A 20,371-nucleotide genomic window follows, 5' to 3' on the forward strand; every position below is an offset into this window, starting at 1 on the left:
CGGAGAGTCAGTAAATGTTCATTGGCTGGTGTTGGAGGCTGTGGGTAGCTGGCATAAAGGCAGAAGCACTGATGGGCAGGGAGAAGGAAAAGGTAAATAAGGGGGAGGGGGAGAAAGGTGGTGGATGCCAAGCTGGTATTCTAGACAGAAGAAACAATATGTAAAAGGGCACAAAGAGTAGTAAAACTGCTGAAAGGATCTGACTAGAGCCTAGATCACAGAAGGGGAACAGTGGAAGATTAGACGGGAGGGGAATCACATCTTAGAGGAAAGAAAGCAGAATGCTGGAAAGCCACTTGAAAATGCTTGGGACCGAGAATGTGCGGAAGGCAGAATAGCGCTCCAAAGACGTCCACACCTTAACTCCTACAGTCTGTGGATCTGTTATGGGGCTTCGTAGATGTGAGTTGAGGACCTTGAGATGGGAAGACTGTCCTGAATGATCCAGGCGGCTCCCATCTACTCCTGAGTCCTTAATATCAGAGAACCTTCCCAGCTGCAGTCAGAGAGACATGACAACAGTAGGAGCGGTGGCAGAAATTTGGAATATGAGAGCGACATGACCTATACTATGCTCTTCCCCAATATCTACAATGGCTCGCCTTTCTCATTTGGGACCTCCATGGCCACTCTCCACTGGAAACCACAACCCCATCCCAGCCCCAACAGTCCTACTGCACTCCCTTCCCTGATGTATTTTATTTATGTATTTTTGTCTCATTAGTTTGCTCACCATCTACCCTATATCTTGATACCCAAAAATGTATTCATTCTCCAACTTTAGAGTGAAAGGGAGCTGATAGCGGTAAAATTTATTACCCAAATCTAATTGATTCCTGAGTTTAGGATAACACATAGGGAAAGTTCATTTACCAAAAGATTTATCCAAAAATTTACCCAAATCGATTCAGCTTCTGAGTTCTCATAGAGAGAATTCGGATAGTGTGATACTGAGTAGTACTGGATACTTTGTATATAATGTACTGATTTTATTATTCATTTCCTGTATCCCCCGCACTAGAATGCATGCTCCATGAGATCAGGTGTTCTTGCCTGTCTTATTCACTGCTATCCCCGGAGCACTTAGAACAGTGCTTAGCACACGGCAGGCTCTCAAATATTAGTTGAATGAATTAACACTTGAAAATGTGGGAACGCACAGGAAACAATGTTGGTGAGGATGTGGAGAAAGGGGAACCCTCTTACACTGTTGGTGGGAATGCAAGCTGGTGTAGAACAGTACGGAGGTTCCTCAAAAAGTTGAAAATAGAGCTACCCTATGACCCAGCAATTGCACTACTAAGGATTTACCCTAAAGATACGAATGTAGTGATGTGAAGGGGCACGTGCACCCCAATGTTTATAGCAGCAACATCCACAATAGCCAAACTATGGAAAGAGACCATATGTCCATCAACCAATGAATGGAAAAAGAAGATGTGGTATATATATATACACACACACACAATGGAATACTACTCAGGCATCAAAAATATGAAATCTTGCCATTTGCAACAATGTGGATGGAACTGGAGGGTATTATGCTAAGCAAAATAAGTCAATCAGAGAAAGACAATTATCATATGATCTCACTCATATGTGGAATTTAAGAAACAGTGGAGCATAGGGGAAGGGAGGGGAAATAAAATAAGATAAAATCAGAGAGGGAGACAAATCATAAGAGAGTCTTAATCACAGGAAACAAACTGGGGGTTGCTGGAGGGGAGAGGGGGTTGGGTGATGGACATTAAGGAGGGCATGTGATGTCATGAGCACTGGGTGTTACATGCAACTGACGAATCTCTGAACTCTATCTCTGAAACTAATAATACACTATACGTTAATTAACTGAATTTAAAAAAAAAAGAAAATATGGGAGCACAAAGCAGGTATAGACAAAAAAGAAAAGGGATGAGAAAAAGCACAAGGGACCACATTTGGAGGAAGGGATGGAAGAAAGCAAAGAGAGAGATGGAGAAGTCGGAGGAAAACTAGGGAGAGGAGATACCATGCAAACAGAGGAATGCGCAGGTTTTTTTTTAAGATTTATTTATTTATTTATTTATTTGAGAGAGCGATCACACACACACACACACACACACACACACACACACAAGAGACAGCGGGGGAGGGGCAGAGCGAGAAGCAGACTCCCCGCTGAGCACGGAGCCCAATGCGGGGATCAATCCCAGGGCCCTGATATCATGACCTGAGCCAAAGTCAAGAGTCAGACGTTCAATCAACTGAGCCCCCCAGGCACCCCTGGAATGTGCAGTTTCTAAAAGCAGCGGTCAGCCGTGTCAAATGCTAGAGTGTCCAGAATGTGTAACTGGGAGAACAGCAGCAGCCTTGAGGTGAGCAAGTTGTTGAGGTGAAAGCAGAAGCCAAATAACAAAGAATGAACACATGGAAAGGCAGTCAAAAGAATGAGAACAAAAGATGTTCTAGAAAAGCTTAACAAAGCGAAGGAGAGAGGTGAGGCATCATGAGAAGGGTTTTTATTATGTTCAGTTTTCCTTTGTTTTGTCAGAATAAAAGAAAGGCTAAATCTGAGAGCAGAGCCTGTGTCTGCCCTGCTCACTGCTGTATCCTTGGGGCCCAGCACAAAGTCTGACACAGAGCAGGCAGGAAATAAGGATTCTGTGCTAAATGGGCAGGGGCGTGGAAGACCAGAGCTCGAAGGGTAAAAGAAGGCTGTGGAGGGGGTGAGCGCCTGCATCAGAGGCAGCCCTGAGAGGACAGCCCTCCGTTGTGTTCAGACACAGAAACAAAGGAAGGGAGAGAAAAGGAGAAGTGCGTTGAGGCTATGGTGAGAGATGCTGGCAGAGCTCATGCTGAAGGGCCTCAGTGTGTTCAGCGAAGCTCAAGGAAGCGTCATCTGCTCAGAGCAAAGGGGGAGAGTCAGTGGTGGAATCTTGGGAGGAAACATGAAATGGCTACCGTCAGAAATCGTCAGAAGTCGGGTAGAGAGTCAACAAGAAATGAGTAAAGGGATGGTTGAATCATAATAGATCAGAAGCGAACCCAGGATTACGGAGCCCACCTGGGACACTGACCCATTATGTAGGCAATGGCACATGTTCCGGCAATCCCTTACCTGAGGTGGGCTTAGCCCACTGCAAGTCAACCTGGGCAAGGTCCTCCAGCTCCTGCTCTGCCTGAATGAGTGACACGGAGAAGATGCGGACAGACTGATAGGCTACCGTGTTAGCCAGCTCTCTTGTGGCATTGAATATCTAGAAAGGAAACAGGAATGTCATCTCTTACACCCACCTAGGGGGTGGTCAACTATCCTACTACCTCTTAGTAAACACTGCCCACCCTCCGAGCTCCTTCTGAGCCTTCATATACCAAGACCAAACAAATAAATAACCAAAATTAGTGATGGGTTGGTCTGAGTCCAACCTTGATCCACCTTGATGAACAGAGACCAGGTTGAATCACGCCCCCAAAGAAAGGAGGAACACAGTAAAATCTGAGATCTCAAAGAGCAAATCTGAATTAGATGAGGTTTAGGCTAAAGAAGGTCAATTATCAATTAGATCACTCTAATGTCTTAAAACTAAAATACTTCTATTCAGAAAAGGTATCTGATAACTTAACCATAGCATGAAATTCTTTTCAAAATGGAGCCCACAAGGCCAAGGGGTAGATCTGTGTAATCCACAGCACATAAGAGAGATGTCTTCAAAAGGAACACAGCTGAGAAATGACTGTGGAAGTACTGAAACACACCGCAATGTCTCAAACGCTGATGTTCGCATCTCATCCTGGCCAATTACCCAAGAAAAGCACGGGAGCCAACACAACTTGAAGCCAGTGCTCGGCACGACTGCTGAGAGCAGTCCAAGGAAGCAAAGAAAAGTGTCCATGCACAGACATCACTTTTTCCCAAGTCCCTTTACGAAACCTCACTAAGTTGCCAAGAGCAGGACAGCAATAGCTCGGAGCCCTTCTGGACGAGAACAAGTTCTACCAAGTAGCTTCTTTGTTCGTCATTCCTCTATGAGCTTCCACAACAGTGCTATTTCCTTCCATCCTGATTTTCTAGCTAGGTTTTCTTTATTATTATTTTACAAAGATCGTATTGTAAATATATTGTTTTGGATTGTCATCTGTGTTTTTTCTTGGCTTCTCTCCACCCCCCTGGACTAGTCTGGTTTTCCCAAAACAAAGGGCTAAGGAGCATCAGGAAGCACAGTTCTCATGGGCCTCAGGCAACAACAGACAGGTTTCTGCCACCGGCCAGAAGCACAGGAGGCTGGGAGACCTTCCACTGGCCGCTGGCTGCAGAGACTCCAGCTGGCCCCCTAGCCCACAGAGGGAGAGAAACCGCGGGTCGCCACAGCGCCCCTGCAGGGCATGTCATTGAAAGGGGCTGCCCTTGCAATCGCCTCTTGACCTGCCACGGAGCCTGCAGTGCCACTAAGGCAGCCGGCTGCGAAAGACCGGTCTCTCGGGCTCTCCCAGGGAGCCACAGCCTGAAATGCCCCTGGGGTAACAGCAGCTCTAGCCGGTCAGGGTGGCCGGTCTTCCTGCCAGCAGGACAGAGATTACAGACGGTCTCGGGAAAATTCCATAGGAAATCCAGACCTGTTTTGTTCAGAGTCTTGCCTGGCAAGCGGACTGCAAAATAAACAGTAGAGTCAAAACAGGCTCAAGCGCTCACAGTCTGTTCTGGCAGGAAAAGTATTTTCCAGCAGCAAGTACCTGTAAAAAGTCACCTCCCTTGAAATCAGCTCTGATCGAAGCGCTGAGGATCTTACGGTGCTGCCATGGAAACAGGGGATGAAACTGCCTTCCATCCCTCCACCCACACTAGCTTCCGCACTGCCTGGGAACTCGAGGGCCTCCTCGCAGCGAGATGCCAGCGTGGGGAGGCGGGATGGGCAAACCAGCTACTTGTCGCGTAGACCGCTGCAGACAGGCGCAAAGCCGCCAGGGTCGAGGCGGGGTGGGGGGCTGGCATCCTCCTGTATTAGCAAGCACACGGAACTGGATCCCAAACCCTGGCTGGGAAAAACTTCCATTTTCAAACTCCCATTTGTGTACTATGTCAAACCAAAACGCCAAAGCCACAGCGTGTTAAAAAAGGGGGGGAGGAATTCTTGCTCTACCTGATGAAAATTTCTTCTGAAATTGGTACCCTTTCCCAATATCAGCAAGCCTTCTTGATGGAAGCATTTCCTCAGGGATATTGACAGCAAATTTAGGAATAAAGAGATTTCAGGAAGATTTTCATTTAAATGACACTTGGTTTCCCTGCTGATGAAAGGGGAAGCCTTCCTCCATCTGCTGAGATCAAATTTCATCTCATCAAACGCCTCAGTGTAATTATTTTTCTACCAAGTATTTAAATGAGGATGTAAATGAATACCAAGGTATCTGAAGTCATTAAGGCTGCCTCGGCTGAGAGGGAGAAGCACTGGCTCTCAAGGGACCCGCAGTTCACCATCAAAGCAGCTGCTCCCCGGTGTTCATTTTGTAACCTTTATGCCACATTCTTGAATTAATGAAGAAACGTCAAGAATCTATTTCCTCAGAGAATCTTGGCATGGGGTCTGCATGAGGAAGCAAGGCATCTGTGTTAGAGTATGTGTGTGTGTGTGTGTGAGTGCAAGGGGCACGAGGGTTCTGTGTGAGAGAGTGTGTGTGTGTGTGTGTGTGTGTGTGTGTGTGTGTGTGCAAGGGACACGGGGGAACTTGACTTAAAAGAATGTGGATTCTGTAAGTTATAGTCCCTTCTATCACAGTATAATAGAACAGTTTTGAAGTTGAGGGAATAGCTATAAATAAGCCAGCCATCATAACTCTCATGAATCTTTTATTGTAATATGGTACCAGCCCTTTTCTTCTGGATTTTGACTTCTCTACGTATAAAGTAGAAATGTGGGGATTGCCAAGATATTGAAAACTGGCTTTCCTGTGGCCGGTTTCTTCGAGCCTAACTAGAAATATCCAAGTCTTAAGACCTACCCTGACTTAGGAGGCGACAGATGAACATTTAGACTTTTCTCCATTTATACACATCTCACTCAGCGTTATAAATAACACTCAATCTTAAAATTCCACTTTACCCTAACAACAAGATGGGCATACAATCTGCCATTTCCTTCATTTGAATGTGAAGAGCGGTAGGTTATAGTAGAAATCTTACCTCCTCAGAAAAGTCACGTGGAGCGGGGCAAAGAGAAGCGAAAGACATCATGTGTGTATGTGTGTGCATGTGTGTGTACATGTGTGTACACGTGTGTGTGTGTGTGTACTGTGTGTCTGTGTTGGGAGTCTTTAGAGGAAAAGAAGCAAAAGGGATAAAGGAGGAGTCATATAGAAGCATCCTTTTGATCAAAAAATAAAGTTCCACAGTGTGTTAAGAGACAGGAAAACTTGGCTTTGGATACTGTCAGCACCTAAAATGCTGTGTTGCAAACTAAGTGCATGATTTAAAACAAAAAAATAAAAAAATTAATGCTTGGCTGTGTCAGAGGGAATCTTTTTTCTATCTCCCTATATGTCAGAGCTTGTAGCCTTAGTCTAATACAGAAGCAGCGTAAGAGTAAATTCTAGGCAGAGAGAATGTGTTCACTCTTAACAATATCAAAATCTGGGGCGCCTGGGTGGCACAGCGGTTGAGCGTCTGCCTTCAGCTCAGGGCGTGATCCCGGCATTATGGGATCGAGCCCCACGTCAGGCTCCTCCGCTATGAGCCTGCTTCTTCCTCTCCCACTCCCCCGCTTGTGTTTCCTCTCTCGCTGGCTGTCTCTATCTCTGTCAAATAAATAAATAAAATCTTTAAAAAAAAAAAAAAACAATATCAAAATCTGATTCAGCTTGACAGAAAATGGGATGAGATCCCCTGGCATAGGCTGCTATTGAGAACCTGGCTGTATAGATACAAATACATCTGGTCCACGCCTTTCAGTGCAAACAGGGAACTACAATTAAAACATTAAGGAAAGTACTGTTTTCCTTAATGAGTTAGCAGCAATCCCACTTCCACACAAAACCAGGCTTTCTTTCAAGATATAAAACTTCAATTTTACTCCCATTCACTGGTGCGAAAAGGGAGGCCAGTTAAAGTTCACCTTAATAAACATTTAAATTCAAAGGTGTCCACATATTTAAGCAGGGCAGGAAGCAAGAGTAAATCAGACATCCGTTATGAAGACATAAATGCAAGAATTTAGATACTGAATTACAAAACTAATAAAAATTGAAGTAGATATGTCCAGAGTAGGATCTTTCTAGTAGCATTATTTAGTAATTGATCAACAAACAAAAAAGGAAAAAAAGCAATCGGGTAGAAGGAATAGAAGCAAAACAAGAAATTATCAAGTATGTGAAAGGACTCAATTTTATAATTTTCTTTTAAGATAAATGAATTGAGATCATAATGTCATCATAGAGATTTTTAAGTCTCAAATTTAAGTATTTCTCAAAAATGGAGAAGTAGATGATGAGGGAAAGGCAGGACAAAAAATCAACTTGAGAAGAAATTAAGTTTTAGAGGAAGAGCTGGGAAGACAATAATGTTTTCAAGTTCTTAGCCCATTAAAGGAAATAAATCAAAGTATGCAGAACATATCTGTGCCAATACATAAAGCAAATTAAAGAATTTATTCCTAAGATTCCTGTTTATGTAACATGACTCTTTATTGTAAACTGTGCCTTCGATAAATACTTAAGAGATTAGTTAAGTCAATATCGGTTTCCTGTTTTTATAGCTTTCTTTTAAAAATTATAGTTATCTCATGCTCGTTATAGAAAAATCAGAACATACAGATAAGCAAAGAAAATCAGTCCCAGTTTCAAATGTGTCAAAGAACTCAAGTCAGACTTATTTCTCTGAAGTTCTGATCCTGCACAAAAAATCTTTACTCTTCTTTCAGCAAATTTTAAGCAAATATAGTTTCAATATGTCTATGAACTTGCTAATACACTGTCCAGCCCTGATTCCTATTTAAATGAAGCCAAACGGTCTCCCTTACTTTTATTTTCAAGTCAGACAGCTTCCACCAAACAAACGAAGCAATGACAGGCCTGAGGCCCAAAGCACTAACCCTACCACACCCTATCCAGAAATCCAACCTCTTTATTCTAGACTGTTTTGAGGTTTAATCTGGAAAGTAGAGCTGACTTTAAAAAGAAAACTGAGCACTGAAGACATACAGCACCAAGGCTTAGCGCTACCACGGCCGCCTTGCTAGAGTACTATTCAAACTAAGAGGCGTGCTTCCCCTGGCAACTTTTTCCAGTGTCCTTTTTATCCAGCTTTACTTGAGAGGCCTCACTCGTAGTCCATCAGAGGGGCCCTATTCTCTAATAGCAACAAAGACGGGAACCCTTCAAAGTGAATTTCATCACTGACCAACATATTGGCAAGTCAGCATCCCCTTGTTCTGTCCCACTTGATTCTCCATGTACTCTATGTGCCCCATCCCTCCTGGGGAGCCTACACAGTGCTCTTTCACCCGATATTCTAGCAGGGTAAAGAGAGCCTAGTGAAGCCTCTATATAGTTATAATAAAGGAGAAAAAATGCGAGGTCTCAAAATTTAAGAATGGTTAATCTTCAAAGACCATGACTGAAACAGAGAAAGAAGAATTGATGCCAACAAAAGAAATCCTAGGCTATGAGAAAGTTGAGCAAAAATAATCATCACTGGCCTATTATTTCTTCTTTCTATGCAAAGAAAAAACATAACTAAACATAGTAATTTGATATATGAATATATATCACAATTTCACATATGAGGCCTAATTGAAATATCAAGATGTCTACAGTTACCTTGAGATAGTTCACATACACACACACACACACAAATAGATAAACAAAATATGGCAAAATATTAACAACTGTCTATCTAAGTGATGGGTATATAGGTGTGTATAAGTCTCTTCTGTATGTGCTTGAAATTTTGTATACCTTTTAGTATAAAAAAATAGTGACATCTTATTTTTAGACAGCAGTTTTCAATTTATAACAACATTTTAGAAACAAACACAATAATTTAATCTTTGTAATGGCCCTGTAAATTAGTTAGATCAGATATAATCACTATTGTAGTATAGTCATGAAAACTAAGTCTCAGACATTTAACAAAATTCAACATACTTTCGTGATAAAAAAGAAAACCTTTCAGACAACTAGGAATAGAGGGAAAATTCCTCAATATGATAAAAAGCATTTATGAAAAACCCATAACATCACACTCAGTAGTGAAAGTGTGAAAGCTTTCCCCCTAAAACCAGGACGAGACAAGAATGTCTGTTTTCACCACTACTAATCAATATTGTACTAGAAGTTCTAGCCAGAGCTATTAAACAAGAAAAAAGAAATAAAAGGCATCCAAATAGGGAAAACTATCTCTATCCACAGATGATGTGCTCCTATATTAGAAAACCCAAAAAAATCCACAAGAAAGCTACCAGAACTAATAAACTAATTCACCAAAGTTTCAGGGTACAAGACCAACATGCAAAAATCACTTGTTTCTATACACCAGCAATGAGCAGTCTTAGGAGGAAATTAAGAAAGAAATTTCATTTATAATAGTATCAAAAAGAATTAAATACTTAGGAATAAATCTAGCAAAGGAAGTAAGAGATGTGTACACTGAAAACTGTAAAACATTGCTGAAAAAAAATTAAAGATCTAAATTAATGGGAGAACATCCCTTCATATTAAGAAGGCTTAACACCATTAAAATGTCAATATCACTCAAAGCAATCTACAACTTTGGAAAACAGTGTGGAGGTCCCTTAAAAAGTTAAAAATTGAGCTACTCTATGATCCAGCAATTGCACTACTAGGTATTTACTCCAAAGATACAGACGTAGTGAAGAGAAGGGCCATATGCACCCCAATGTTCATAGCAGCATTGTCCACAATAGCTAAATTGTGGAAGGAGCCGAGATGCCCTTCAACAGATGACTGGATTAAGAAGATGTGGTCCGGGGCGCCTGGGTGGCACAGCGGTTAAGCGTCTGCCTTCGGCTCAGGGCGTGATCCTGGCGTTATGGGATCGAGCCCCACATCAGGCTCCTCTGCTATGAGCCTGCTTCTTCCTCTCCCACTCCCCCTGCTTGTGTTCCCTCTCTCACTGACTGTCTCTATCTCTGTCAAATAAATAATAAAAAATTAAAAATTAAAAAAATTAAAAAAAAAAAGAAGAAGATGTGGTCCATATATACAATGGAATATTACTCCGCCATCAGAAAGAACAATTACCCACCATTTGCAGCAACATGGACGGGACTGGAGGTGATTATGCTAAGTGAAATAAGTCAAGCAGAGAAACACAATTATCATATGGTTTCACTCATTTATGGAACATAAGAAATAGCAGGAATATCAGTAGGAGAAGGAAGGGAAGAATGAAGGGGGGGGTAAACAGAAGCGGGAATGAACCATGAGAGACTATGGACTCTGGGAAACAAAAATGAACCATGAGAGACTATGGACTCTGGGAAACAAACAAAGCTTCAGAGGGGAGGGGGAAGGAGGACTGGGATAGGCCGGTGATGGGTATTAAGGAGGCCACATATTGCATGGTGCACTGGGTGTTACGTGCAAATGATGAATCATGGAACACTACCTCAAAAACTAAGGATATACTGTATGGTGACTAACATAACATAATAAAAAATTATTTTAAAAAATATAAATAAATAAATAAACAAAAAGCAATCTACAGATTCAACACAGTATCTATCAAAATTCCAACAGCTTTTTTCACAGAAATGGAAAAGTATATCCTCACATTCATAGGGAACTGCAAGGGACCCTGAATAGCCAAAACAATCTTGGAATAGAAGAATACAGTTGGAAGATTTATACTTCCCAACTTTGAAACCTACTACAAAGCTACAGTATTTAAAACAGTATGGTACTGGCATAAGCACAGACCTATAGATCAATGGAATAAAAGAGGAAGCCCAGAAACAAACCCCCACATATATGGTCAGTTGGAATTCCAAGAGTTCAATGGGGCAAGGACAGTCTTCAACAAATGATGCTGGGAGAACTGGATATTCACTTGTAAAAGAATGAAGTTAGACCTTCATCTTATACCATATATAAAAATTGACTCAAAAATATGGATCAAAGACCTAAAAGTATAGAATTCTTAGAAGACAACATTGGGGAAAACCTTTGTGACACTGGATTTGGCAACAATTTCATCAATATGACACCAAAGGATAGACAACAAAAAATTAATAAACTAGACTTCACCAAAATTAAGAACCTCCATGCATCAAATGTCACTCTCAAGAAAGTGAAATGACAACCTACAGAATGGGAAAATATTTGTGAATCAAATATCTGAAAAGTGATTAATATCTAGAATATATAAATAATTCCTACAATTCAACAACAAACAACCCAATTGAAAAATGGGCAAAGCACTTAAATAGACATTTCTCCAAAGAAGATATATAGACAGCCAATAAGTGCATCAAGTAACACTCAACATCATTAATCATTAGGGACATGCAAATCAAAACCACAATGAAATACCACTCCATATCTACTAGCATGGCTATAATTACAAATTTTTTTAATTAAAAAAAACTGGAAAGTAACACATGTTAAAGAAATTGAAACCTTTGCAGATTGCTGGTAGGAACATAAAATAGTAAAGGCACTGTGGAAAAATGGTTTGGTGGTTCCTCAAAAGTTAAACATAGAACTAACAGATGATCTAGCAATTTCACTCAGAGGGATATATCCAAAAGAACTGAAAGCAGGGACTGGAACAGATATCTGTAGAGCGATGTTCATAGCAGCATCATTCACAATAGCCAAACGACAGAAACCACCCAAGTGTCCATCAACAGAAGAATGGATAAAGAAAGCGTGGCATAAAAAGGGACAAAGTTTCGATATATGCTACAACATGGATAGACCTTGAAAACATTATGCTTAGTAAAATAAGTCAGACACAGAAGGACAAAGATTGCATGATTCCATTTACAATAGCATCAAAAGAAGGAAGGAAGGAAGGAAGGAAGGAAGGAAGGAAGGAAGGAAGGAAGGAAGGAAGGAAGGAGAGAGGGAGGGAGAGAGGGAAGGATGGGTTTTCTATGTAGAAAAAATAATAAAAGAACTGAATACGTAGGAATAAGTCTAGCCAAGGAGGTAAGAGACATATACACTGAAAACTGAGGTACCAAGGATAGGCAAATTCATAGACAGAAAGCAGAACAGAGGTTACCAGGGGCTGGAAAGGGATAAGGAAGAGTTATTGTTTAGTGGGTACAGAGTTTATGTTAGGGATGAGTATAGACAGTAGTGACAGATATACACAAGACTGTGAATATATTCAATGCCGCTGAGTCGTACACTTAACAATGGCTAAAATGATAAATATGATGGTACATTCATTTTAACCACGATTGTTTTAAAAAGCACATTTTGAAAACAAAGTCCCAGAAACAGTGATTTGCTCCAAGTCATACAACTGGTAAAAGGCAAAGCCAACATTCAGTCTCAATTTGTTAAATCTCCATGACAACAAAAGACATGTATTCCATTAGATGCATAGCTTAAAACAAAATCTAATTGTTTTGATTTCCTAGGCTCTCTACAGGAGCTCATCTTCTAAAACGTATCAAAAGGAAGAGTAATCTACTTTGTCTTCCATTTGATATGAAATCTGCCTCACCAACAGATACTCCAGCTTCTGCCTTTAGCTCAGGAAGGGGAGAAAAGAACGCCCCGCAACCTTACAGTGCACTAGGCGTGATTAAGAAAGCAGGCTTTCTTAAAGAAAGAAGTCACATTACCTGTTCATATCCTGGCTCCCCTATTAACTGGGTGACCAAAGCAGGTAATTTAACCTCTGTGGGCCAGTGTCCTCATCTGTGAGACGAACGGTATTCTTCTGATAAGGTTGTTAAATCAAATTAATTATTACATGCCAAACACTTAGAACAGATCTTGGCTCCCGGTTAAAAAGAAGGTTTCTACCTCCTTCTTGCCCCCTTCTTCCTCCTTCTTTTTCTTCTTCATCATCATCAACATTATTTATTAACACTGAACCTCCTGCAAATTACCTGTGAAACTGTCATCTGCATGTTACTTTGCCCACTGCAAAGCCAGACATCTCCAAATAAGACATCATGAACTCTCAGGGTGATGTTCGTTCTCCCGAAAGTCTGTTGTGCCATCACCTCGTAAGGTCCACCCGGCTTCATAGGATCCAGTACCACCATCCAGCTGTTAGAGTGTGCTGAAATCGTTAAGAGGCTCCAAGGAATTAATCAATCAATTAAAATGAAATTAAAGCCCAATCCTGCCATGTATCATATTCATTTGTGGCTAAACCCAGCCATTGTGATGAACTGAATTCAAAGATATGAAGACTGGCCAAATTTCACACAAGCAATAGAAATAACAGAATCAGCAGCATTTCCATCCTTAATCTGTACCAATCCCTCCTCCCTTGTAACTGAAGCATTTACAGGAAAAGTAAATTACCCAGTTATAATCCTAAATGAGAACAGACAAAAACATTCTGAGATTAAAATTCAGGGAGTTTAATAAAAAAAAAAACATAAGATATTCTTATTATACTATCCAACTGTCAATATTAATAGAATCATAATCTAATAGATTTACACAGTGCCCCAAACTAATTTGTAATTATCTAATCAAATGTGAACACCCGTTAGAGAAAATCATTTACAATCTGGAACTTCCCCTTACTTGATGGTGTCATCCTTGTCATCAACCCTCCCACCCACTCCCCATGTTGCTTCCAAGGACTAATGCTATCATTGGGTCTGGGTTCTCCAGAGTCACAGGTGAGCAGGGAAACTGACATATAAAGAAGCAGTAGGAGCTTACAATTAATTTCTCTGTGAAGAAGATATTTAGACATGCCCAATTATTTATTTTCAGAGTTATTTACCAGACTCAAGGTTTTCGGACTCAATTAGGGAGATGAAAAAGCTATCCAAGACCCTATTTCCAGAAATTCATAGCATATTCCTTAGGAACCACCCCCCTACCACCTTCCTACCTCTCACCCACTCATACCACCACCACTGCCAACATCATACTCAGAAACTTAGGGAAAATATCTTCAAAATGGCAAAATTATGCCTTGGAGAACCAAACAACATGAACAAAGTTGAAGAAATGTGAGTGAGAAAAATAAAGAAAACAGAGATACGATTATTTTAGAATAAATATTCTTGGCACACTGCCAAAGAATACAAAATAATTTCTAATTTGTGCGCATCAGACCAATGTGAATTCAAAGGGTAAGAATGGTAAGAACTGGAAATTGAGCACCCTGAAGTTATTACAGCAACCTATAAAAAAATAATCATGATAAAAATACTGTCCAAGTGCCTACTATGTGTTAGACACTCTGCTGAGTTCTTCCCAATCGGCAAAAGCTAAGCAGGAGCATGAGAAGTACAGACACACGACAGGAGATTTGTGAAAGCTCAAACCACACAGGATTGCTCAGGGTCTTAGGGAAAACGTCCAAATGCCTCAGGGCATCAGTGAAAGTGTGCACGCTTGCTCCTCTCAAAAGTACAACCGTCTGAGATGGCTGCTCCCGTCCCTTAGAGGTCAATGACAGCCAGGTCCAAATGTGCACTATTGTTTTTACACCACCAACAGCCAGACATCAACATATTAAATGTATAATGCACCTAGAGCGGAACAAGCACTGTTTTGGCAACAGTGGGCAGTTAGCACAGACTGTGTCGCACAGGTGTGACGCGCTCCGTATGGCTCATGCTTCTGAGCCGGCAGACACTCCAATCTGTCCCAACTACAGTCTTGCCAAGGTCTTTCCAGGCTTCTTGCACTGACATATCTTCCTAAAGCTCTGTCCTTCTGCCACCAGCATTACTCATTTATTGATGAGGAGGTCAAAAAACTTAGGCAGGACTTTTTTTAGCTTTCTACTACTCTACAATCTATTCCTACTCACTGTTGTTTATTAGACATTTACACTTAGCCTCAATCACACAATATGGCTGGTGAAGAAAATGGCTTTCACCAGAGCTTCTGGAACGTTCTGCTGCCCAGCAACAAAAAGACAAATAAGGGGCAGGAGAGACATTTGGACGAGACGGCAACACCGTCCCACTACGGCAGGAGGATGAGCTCCCTCTAGCACCCAAATAGTCTGAAGAGAATCAGGGATCCAGACCTGAGCCTTAGTCCCAAGAACTGCTCTCCTGAGGAAAACTCTCAACTCCCTCAAAGACCTTGAAGAACTTCCTCTGCCCTACTCCTCAAGCTCTCTTGGTTTCAAGCAGTTTTCCTCTCCCACTTGATAAAAGAAAAATAAACTCTGACACAATAATGAGAGCTAGGAAAAGTAGCCTGCCCGGGAACGCAGGGGAAACCAGATCCACCGCAGAGAGCTGACTAGGGGTCAAACTAACTCAGAAACAATTCGTTTAAAACAATGAGGATTCCCTCCCCTGTCAAGTATACACAAAGGAGAGCAACCCCCGTGAAGGCTGCTTCTTAGACTAAAGGCAAGGGTGGGATGACAAAGACAAAAGTCACCCTGTTTCCCAAGGAGAGCAGAATGGTCCTCGGCTGGCAGTTCAGCACCAGCTGGTTCGAGTGGAGCTCACCACAGGATGACGAAATCCACTTACAGTTGTTAGAAAACTGTGTTGACCCACCAAGTCCATTGGGTTGAATCCAAACAATAAAACTGAGTCACCGACTACGAAGAGTGGGAAGTTCACCATCAGCTGGCCTTCTGCTGATCCTGATGGGCTTTCTGAGCAATAGCCGCTCTGGTTCCTTCTTCTGGGCCCTCATCATCCGCCATCTTACCACCTCTCTTACCAATCCAGGCCCAGGTTTCTGTAAATTCTCATTTTTCTTGCATTCAAATCTCTGCTTCCTCACATTCTTTCTTCTTGCATCGGGTGAGATTCATGTCCTTCTTTCATTATAGAGTGTCTTAGAGTGCCTACCGTGTGCCAGGCACTCCATCAAGTAAACGGCAGAGAGTAAACCCCAGCCCTGAGTTACACCAACAAGAAAGCCATGCAACCTGAATGGGGCTTTGTGTCTCCGTGTCCAGTGGTAAGCCTATCTCACCTACTTCGTCCTGTCCCTCTTCTCTTCATACTCCGGCCAAGGACTTAAGTAAAGAACTCTCTTCATTTTTTTCTCTCCATCTCCCTGACCAGCCCCCACCTCAAAACCAGAAGAACAAATCATCAAAGGGGAAAAAAAATCAAAGGAATTTGTCTAAAGACGTGATTAGTCATAAAGTGCTTTCATGCTTTTTTTCCTTTTTGCTATTCACATCAGATGTTAATTATTTTTCAGGTTATTGTGCCAAATCTCAGATGCCAAGAGAAAAAAGAAAATTATCCATGACCTTTCCCTTCCCAAAAGGAAAAGCCTAGAGCTGGGAGAAGCAGCCCTGTTTGCTTCTTCCCCCACAAAAACCTTGGCTTTTACCAGCTGCAAATCATTCAATGATTTGTGGAAGCAACAGGGAGGTCTTAGCACCCAAACTGCCCCTTGACAACCAGCATTTATTCTGTATAAAGTTCATCTCCACCCCCACCAAATATGAATGTAAAAAAAAAAAAAAGCTCGAATATTCTTTTAGCGATAAAATTGTTTATGCAGTTGTTTAAGTGATAACATGCTATGGCAGACACACCTGACAGGGACCCCCCAGAAGTCACACTCCTATGTAGTCCCCTCCCCTCAATTGCAGGCAGAATCTGTGATTTGCTTCCAACCAACAGAAAATGGCATGGGGGAGGAAATGTCAATCCTGTGATTAGGGTGCATTACATGGAAAAGATAAAGGAGTTTTGCAGATGGAATTAAAGTTCCTAATCAATAAAAAGGGAGATTTCCTTGGGTGGGCCTGACCTAATAAGGTGAGTGCTTTAAAATAAAGAAGGTCTCGAGATCGGAGATTGGAAGCAGCACAGATGCTTCCACAAATGCTACAGGCATAAGGAACTGAATCTGCCCACAACCTACAGGAGCTTGAAGTGGATCATTCCCTAGTCAAGCTTCCAGATGAGAACACAGCCCAGCCAACACCTGATTTCAGTTGTATGAGACCCTGAGCAGAGAATCCAGCTGAGTGATGGCCCAGGCTTCAGATTTCTAGAAACCGTGTCATGATAAAAATGTGTTCTTGTAAGAACCTAAGTTTGTGGTAATTTCTTATGTAGCATAGAAAAGGGGTATTCATGCTAACACTGCAACCAGGAGCTTTTTGCTTCCCTAAGGGGTTTAAGCTTTTTAGAATTTTCTAAATTAAAGAAAATATCTTTACTTACCTCAGTCATGATGACAAACCCAGACATACCCTGATTTGACCACACCCCCCACACATCCCCCATGTGTATCAGAGTGAGAGGATACACCCTATCCTCCCCCCACGTTATTCCTTGTGTCTGAAAGAATCATCATGCATCATTTGACGACATGGTTTGAATAGGCCCAGTACCTGACCCATATTCCCAATCTTCCCTCGAGTTTTAATTTTCCCAAAGCTTGAGTGTCAGTCTGCTGGACAAAAACCTTCATGCTGTTAATTTCGTTTTGTTGTGGGCACCCAGGGGATTGACTGTAGGTAATAAGCTAAATATTAACAGAGACAGAGTGACAAATTGAGGTAATCTAGCTGAAAATCCCAGAGTCCTCATCAAAATTTAGATAGAAATCAACCCTCCAATGTACCCTGTAGTGTCTCCTTTCAGAAACATTTTCTTTGCTGCCCTGTAAAATTCCCTACATGTCTACCTCCTTTACTCCAAGTAACACTTTATCCGTTTTGCTTCCTGTGCAGGACAGAGCAAGACGCCCCTATCGGCAGGTTTATAGATCTACAAAAAATACAGACCTTTCTTCTCTACCTAGCAAATATGGAGAGCCTAATACATAGAACTACCCTCACTGTTCCCAATAACAACCACCCCTTTCCCTGTGAAATCACCATCCACAGTCCATGAATCTGTTGGTTCCTTAAGTTGCTGCTGGATATTTTCACTCCAAAAGACACATCACTTTGCAGTAAAGCAACGAAGTATTACTTGAACCAAAAGTACCAAATGTGAGAGGATAGCATGAGACAGTGCGTTCCTGGAGGATGGNCAGCACGAGACAGTGCGTTCCTGGAGGATGGGCACGACTTGTATTCTTCTTTGTATTTTTTAGGGTTTCAGTGTTTGATATACAATAAGCCCTCGATTGATGTTTATAGGATTGAACTCAAGACAAGTGAGCAAGTTTACTACCACCATGAAGGAAAAGAGAGGCTCACCCCTGACTATTACCTTTTACACCTTGTTGTCACTACCTACCCTCCTGCCTCATTTCTGGCTATTCCAAATATTGGTCCTACAATAGCCAGGAAGGGAGAAAAAAACTAAAAATAATGCATAAGAACATTTTAAAAAATCTGAACTGCTATATATATGGGCAGAACAGAGCAAGATGCCCCTATAAATAGGTTTATGAATCTACATAAAATAAATACCTTTCTTCAGTACCAAGCAAATGTGGAAAGCCTAATAAACATATATAAAGTATATATGTGTATATATATACACATATATATACACATACACACACACGCATACATATGTACATATGTATAAACATATATATATATATATACCTCTTCTGTATCTACCGTTAGAGTACTGTGTAGTCTCTGTCTCCTAAATATTTATTGGTATGTTAATTATTGGCACCAAGGAAATCCTATTTATTGTATTTAAACTACAGCGGTTCTTTGGATTTCTAAATCAACATCATTTACTGAGATTACCAGTATTTACACTCTGTGCTGTTAATTTCTGAGATAGATACAACACAAAAAGAAAGCACTGCTCATCTCTTGAATTGAATTCATTTTCAGTTTATCCTACAGGTCACCAGCAGCATTTAAATCTAACAGAGAACATCTTCTCAATCAGCTTAAGCTTCCCTTTTAACTGGTACATAGTATTTAAAAATGTTTGTTGACTAGAAATGAATTACAAAGAGCCTGTACCAGGGTCTGGATCACTCTGAACTGGACATTGACAGAACTGATTAGGCAATCTTTGTTTTCAAGGGCCAAAAGAATTTCCTGGTCATATATATTTTCAAGTCACAGCTCAAACCACCAACTCCCACATTCTCCCCACTGCTCCCCAGAGTAGCCTCCTTACCTGTCTCTTACCTTCAACACTCCATAGCTATATCGCTACCTCTAACCGAGATCTGATCCAGTCTCCACTTGACCCAGCCCTCACTGTGGCCTCCTGCCTCCAGTAACTTCCAGCCATGCTCCTCCCCTTGCTGTCTTACACGGCTTTATCTCTTCTAGACAGAGAATCCTTTATAGGTCCTGTCTTCCCATGGAGCCTTCCCATTCTCACCCTCTTGAACATCCTCACAGCCACTACCTTGGGTCAGGCCTTCATTGTCTATTGCCTGAATCTCACAACAACTGGCTCACAACAACTGGCTAACAGTTCCCACCACCTCTTCTCTTACTGATCTCCAATCCACTTTCCCCCAGTGCTGCCAGAGTCATCTTTCTAAAAAACAAATCTGATGGAGTTATTCTGCTGTTTAAAATCCATCAATCCAAACTAGAATATACGTTCCTTAGCAGTGACAGACAAGCCTTCCTACACTTCCAACCTTCTCCCCCATCGTCCCCCAGCCATCACATACCCCAGTGTTCAAGCAAATCAACCTGCCTGGCATTCCTCCAAGGATCCGTGCTCACTCGTGCCTCCATGCTTTCGTCCAGGCTATTCGCCCTACCTGGTTTGCCCCACTCATCTTTCAAGATAAACCTTAGGCTAAGTGAATTCTCTCTCCTAAGCACTCCCAGAGCACACTGCCCTTCTAGACTGCGGCACCCAATGCACTTACCTGTTGTTGCTTATCATTTTTCTGTCTCCTCCCCTAATCTGTAAGCTTCCTTAGGAGAGAGACCATATCTACCTCACTAGTCACTGTGTCACCACTACCTAGCACCGTATCTGGCACATAGGCACTCAATAAATATTTAACCGACTATATAATAATAACAGTAATGATAATAATAGTAATAATAATAGTGGCAGTTAACACTTATTCAGTCCTTCCTGTGTGCCTGGCCCTGTTCTAAGTAATTTACATGTGTTAATTCATGTAATCCTCGGAATAATCCTAAATATCATTCTTATCTCCACTTTACAAATAAGGAAATTGTGACGCAGAGACATTAAATAACATGCCTGCGGTTCTACAGTCATAATGCGAGAGAGTCAGAACCTGAAGCCAGACAGTGAATCCGGAGCCCAGGTTCTTCAGCACTCCTCCACACCGCCTCTCCTTCATTTATGATTCAGTTCAAACG

At 41.6% G+C, this 20,371-nt stretch overlaps 1 protein-coding gene across 1 annotated transcript in view; it reads right to left on the minus strand.

Annotated features, from left to right (window-relative positions):
- SIAE (sialic acid acetylesterase) overlaps window positions 1–20,371 on the minus strand; it is a 38,520-nt gene that overhangs the window by 13,798 nt on the left and 4,351 nt on the right. Inside the window, exons 3-4 of the mRNA XM_002923999.4 lie at window positions 13,059–13,234; window positions 3,098–3,236 (exon numbers count right to left, since the gene is read on the minus strand). Coding sequence (XP_002924045.2) covers window positions 3,098–3,236; window positions 13,059–13,234 — 315 coding nt within the window. The remainder of the gene's footprint in view (window positions 1–3,097; window positions 3,237–13,058; window positions 13,235–20,371) is intronic.

This window comes from Ailuropoda melanoleuca, chromosome 8 (assembly GCF_002007445.2).
Source record: "Ailuropoda melanoleuca isolate Jingjing chromosome 8, ASM200744v2, whole genome shotgun sequence".
Lineage (NCBI taxonomy): Eukaryota > Metazoa > Chordata > Mammalia > Carnivora > Ursidae > Ailuropoda > Ailuropoda melanoleuca.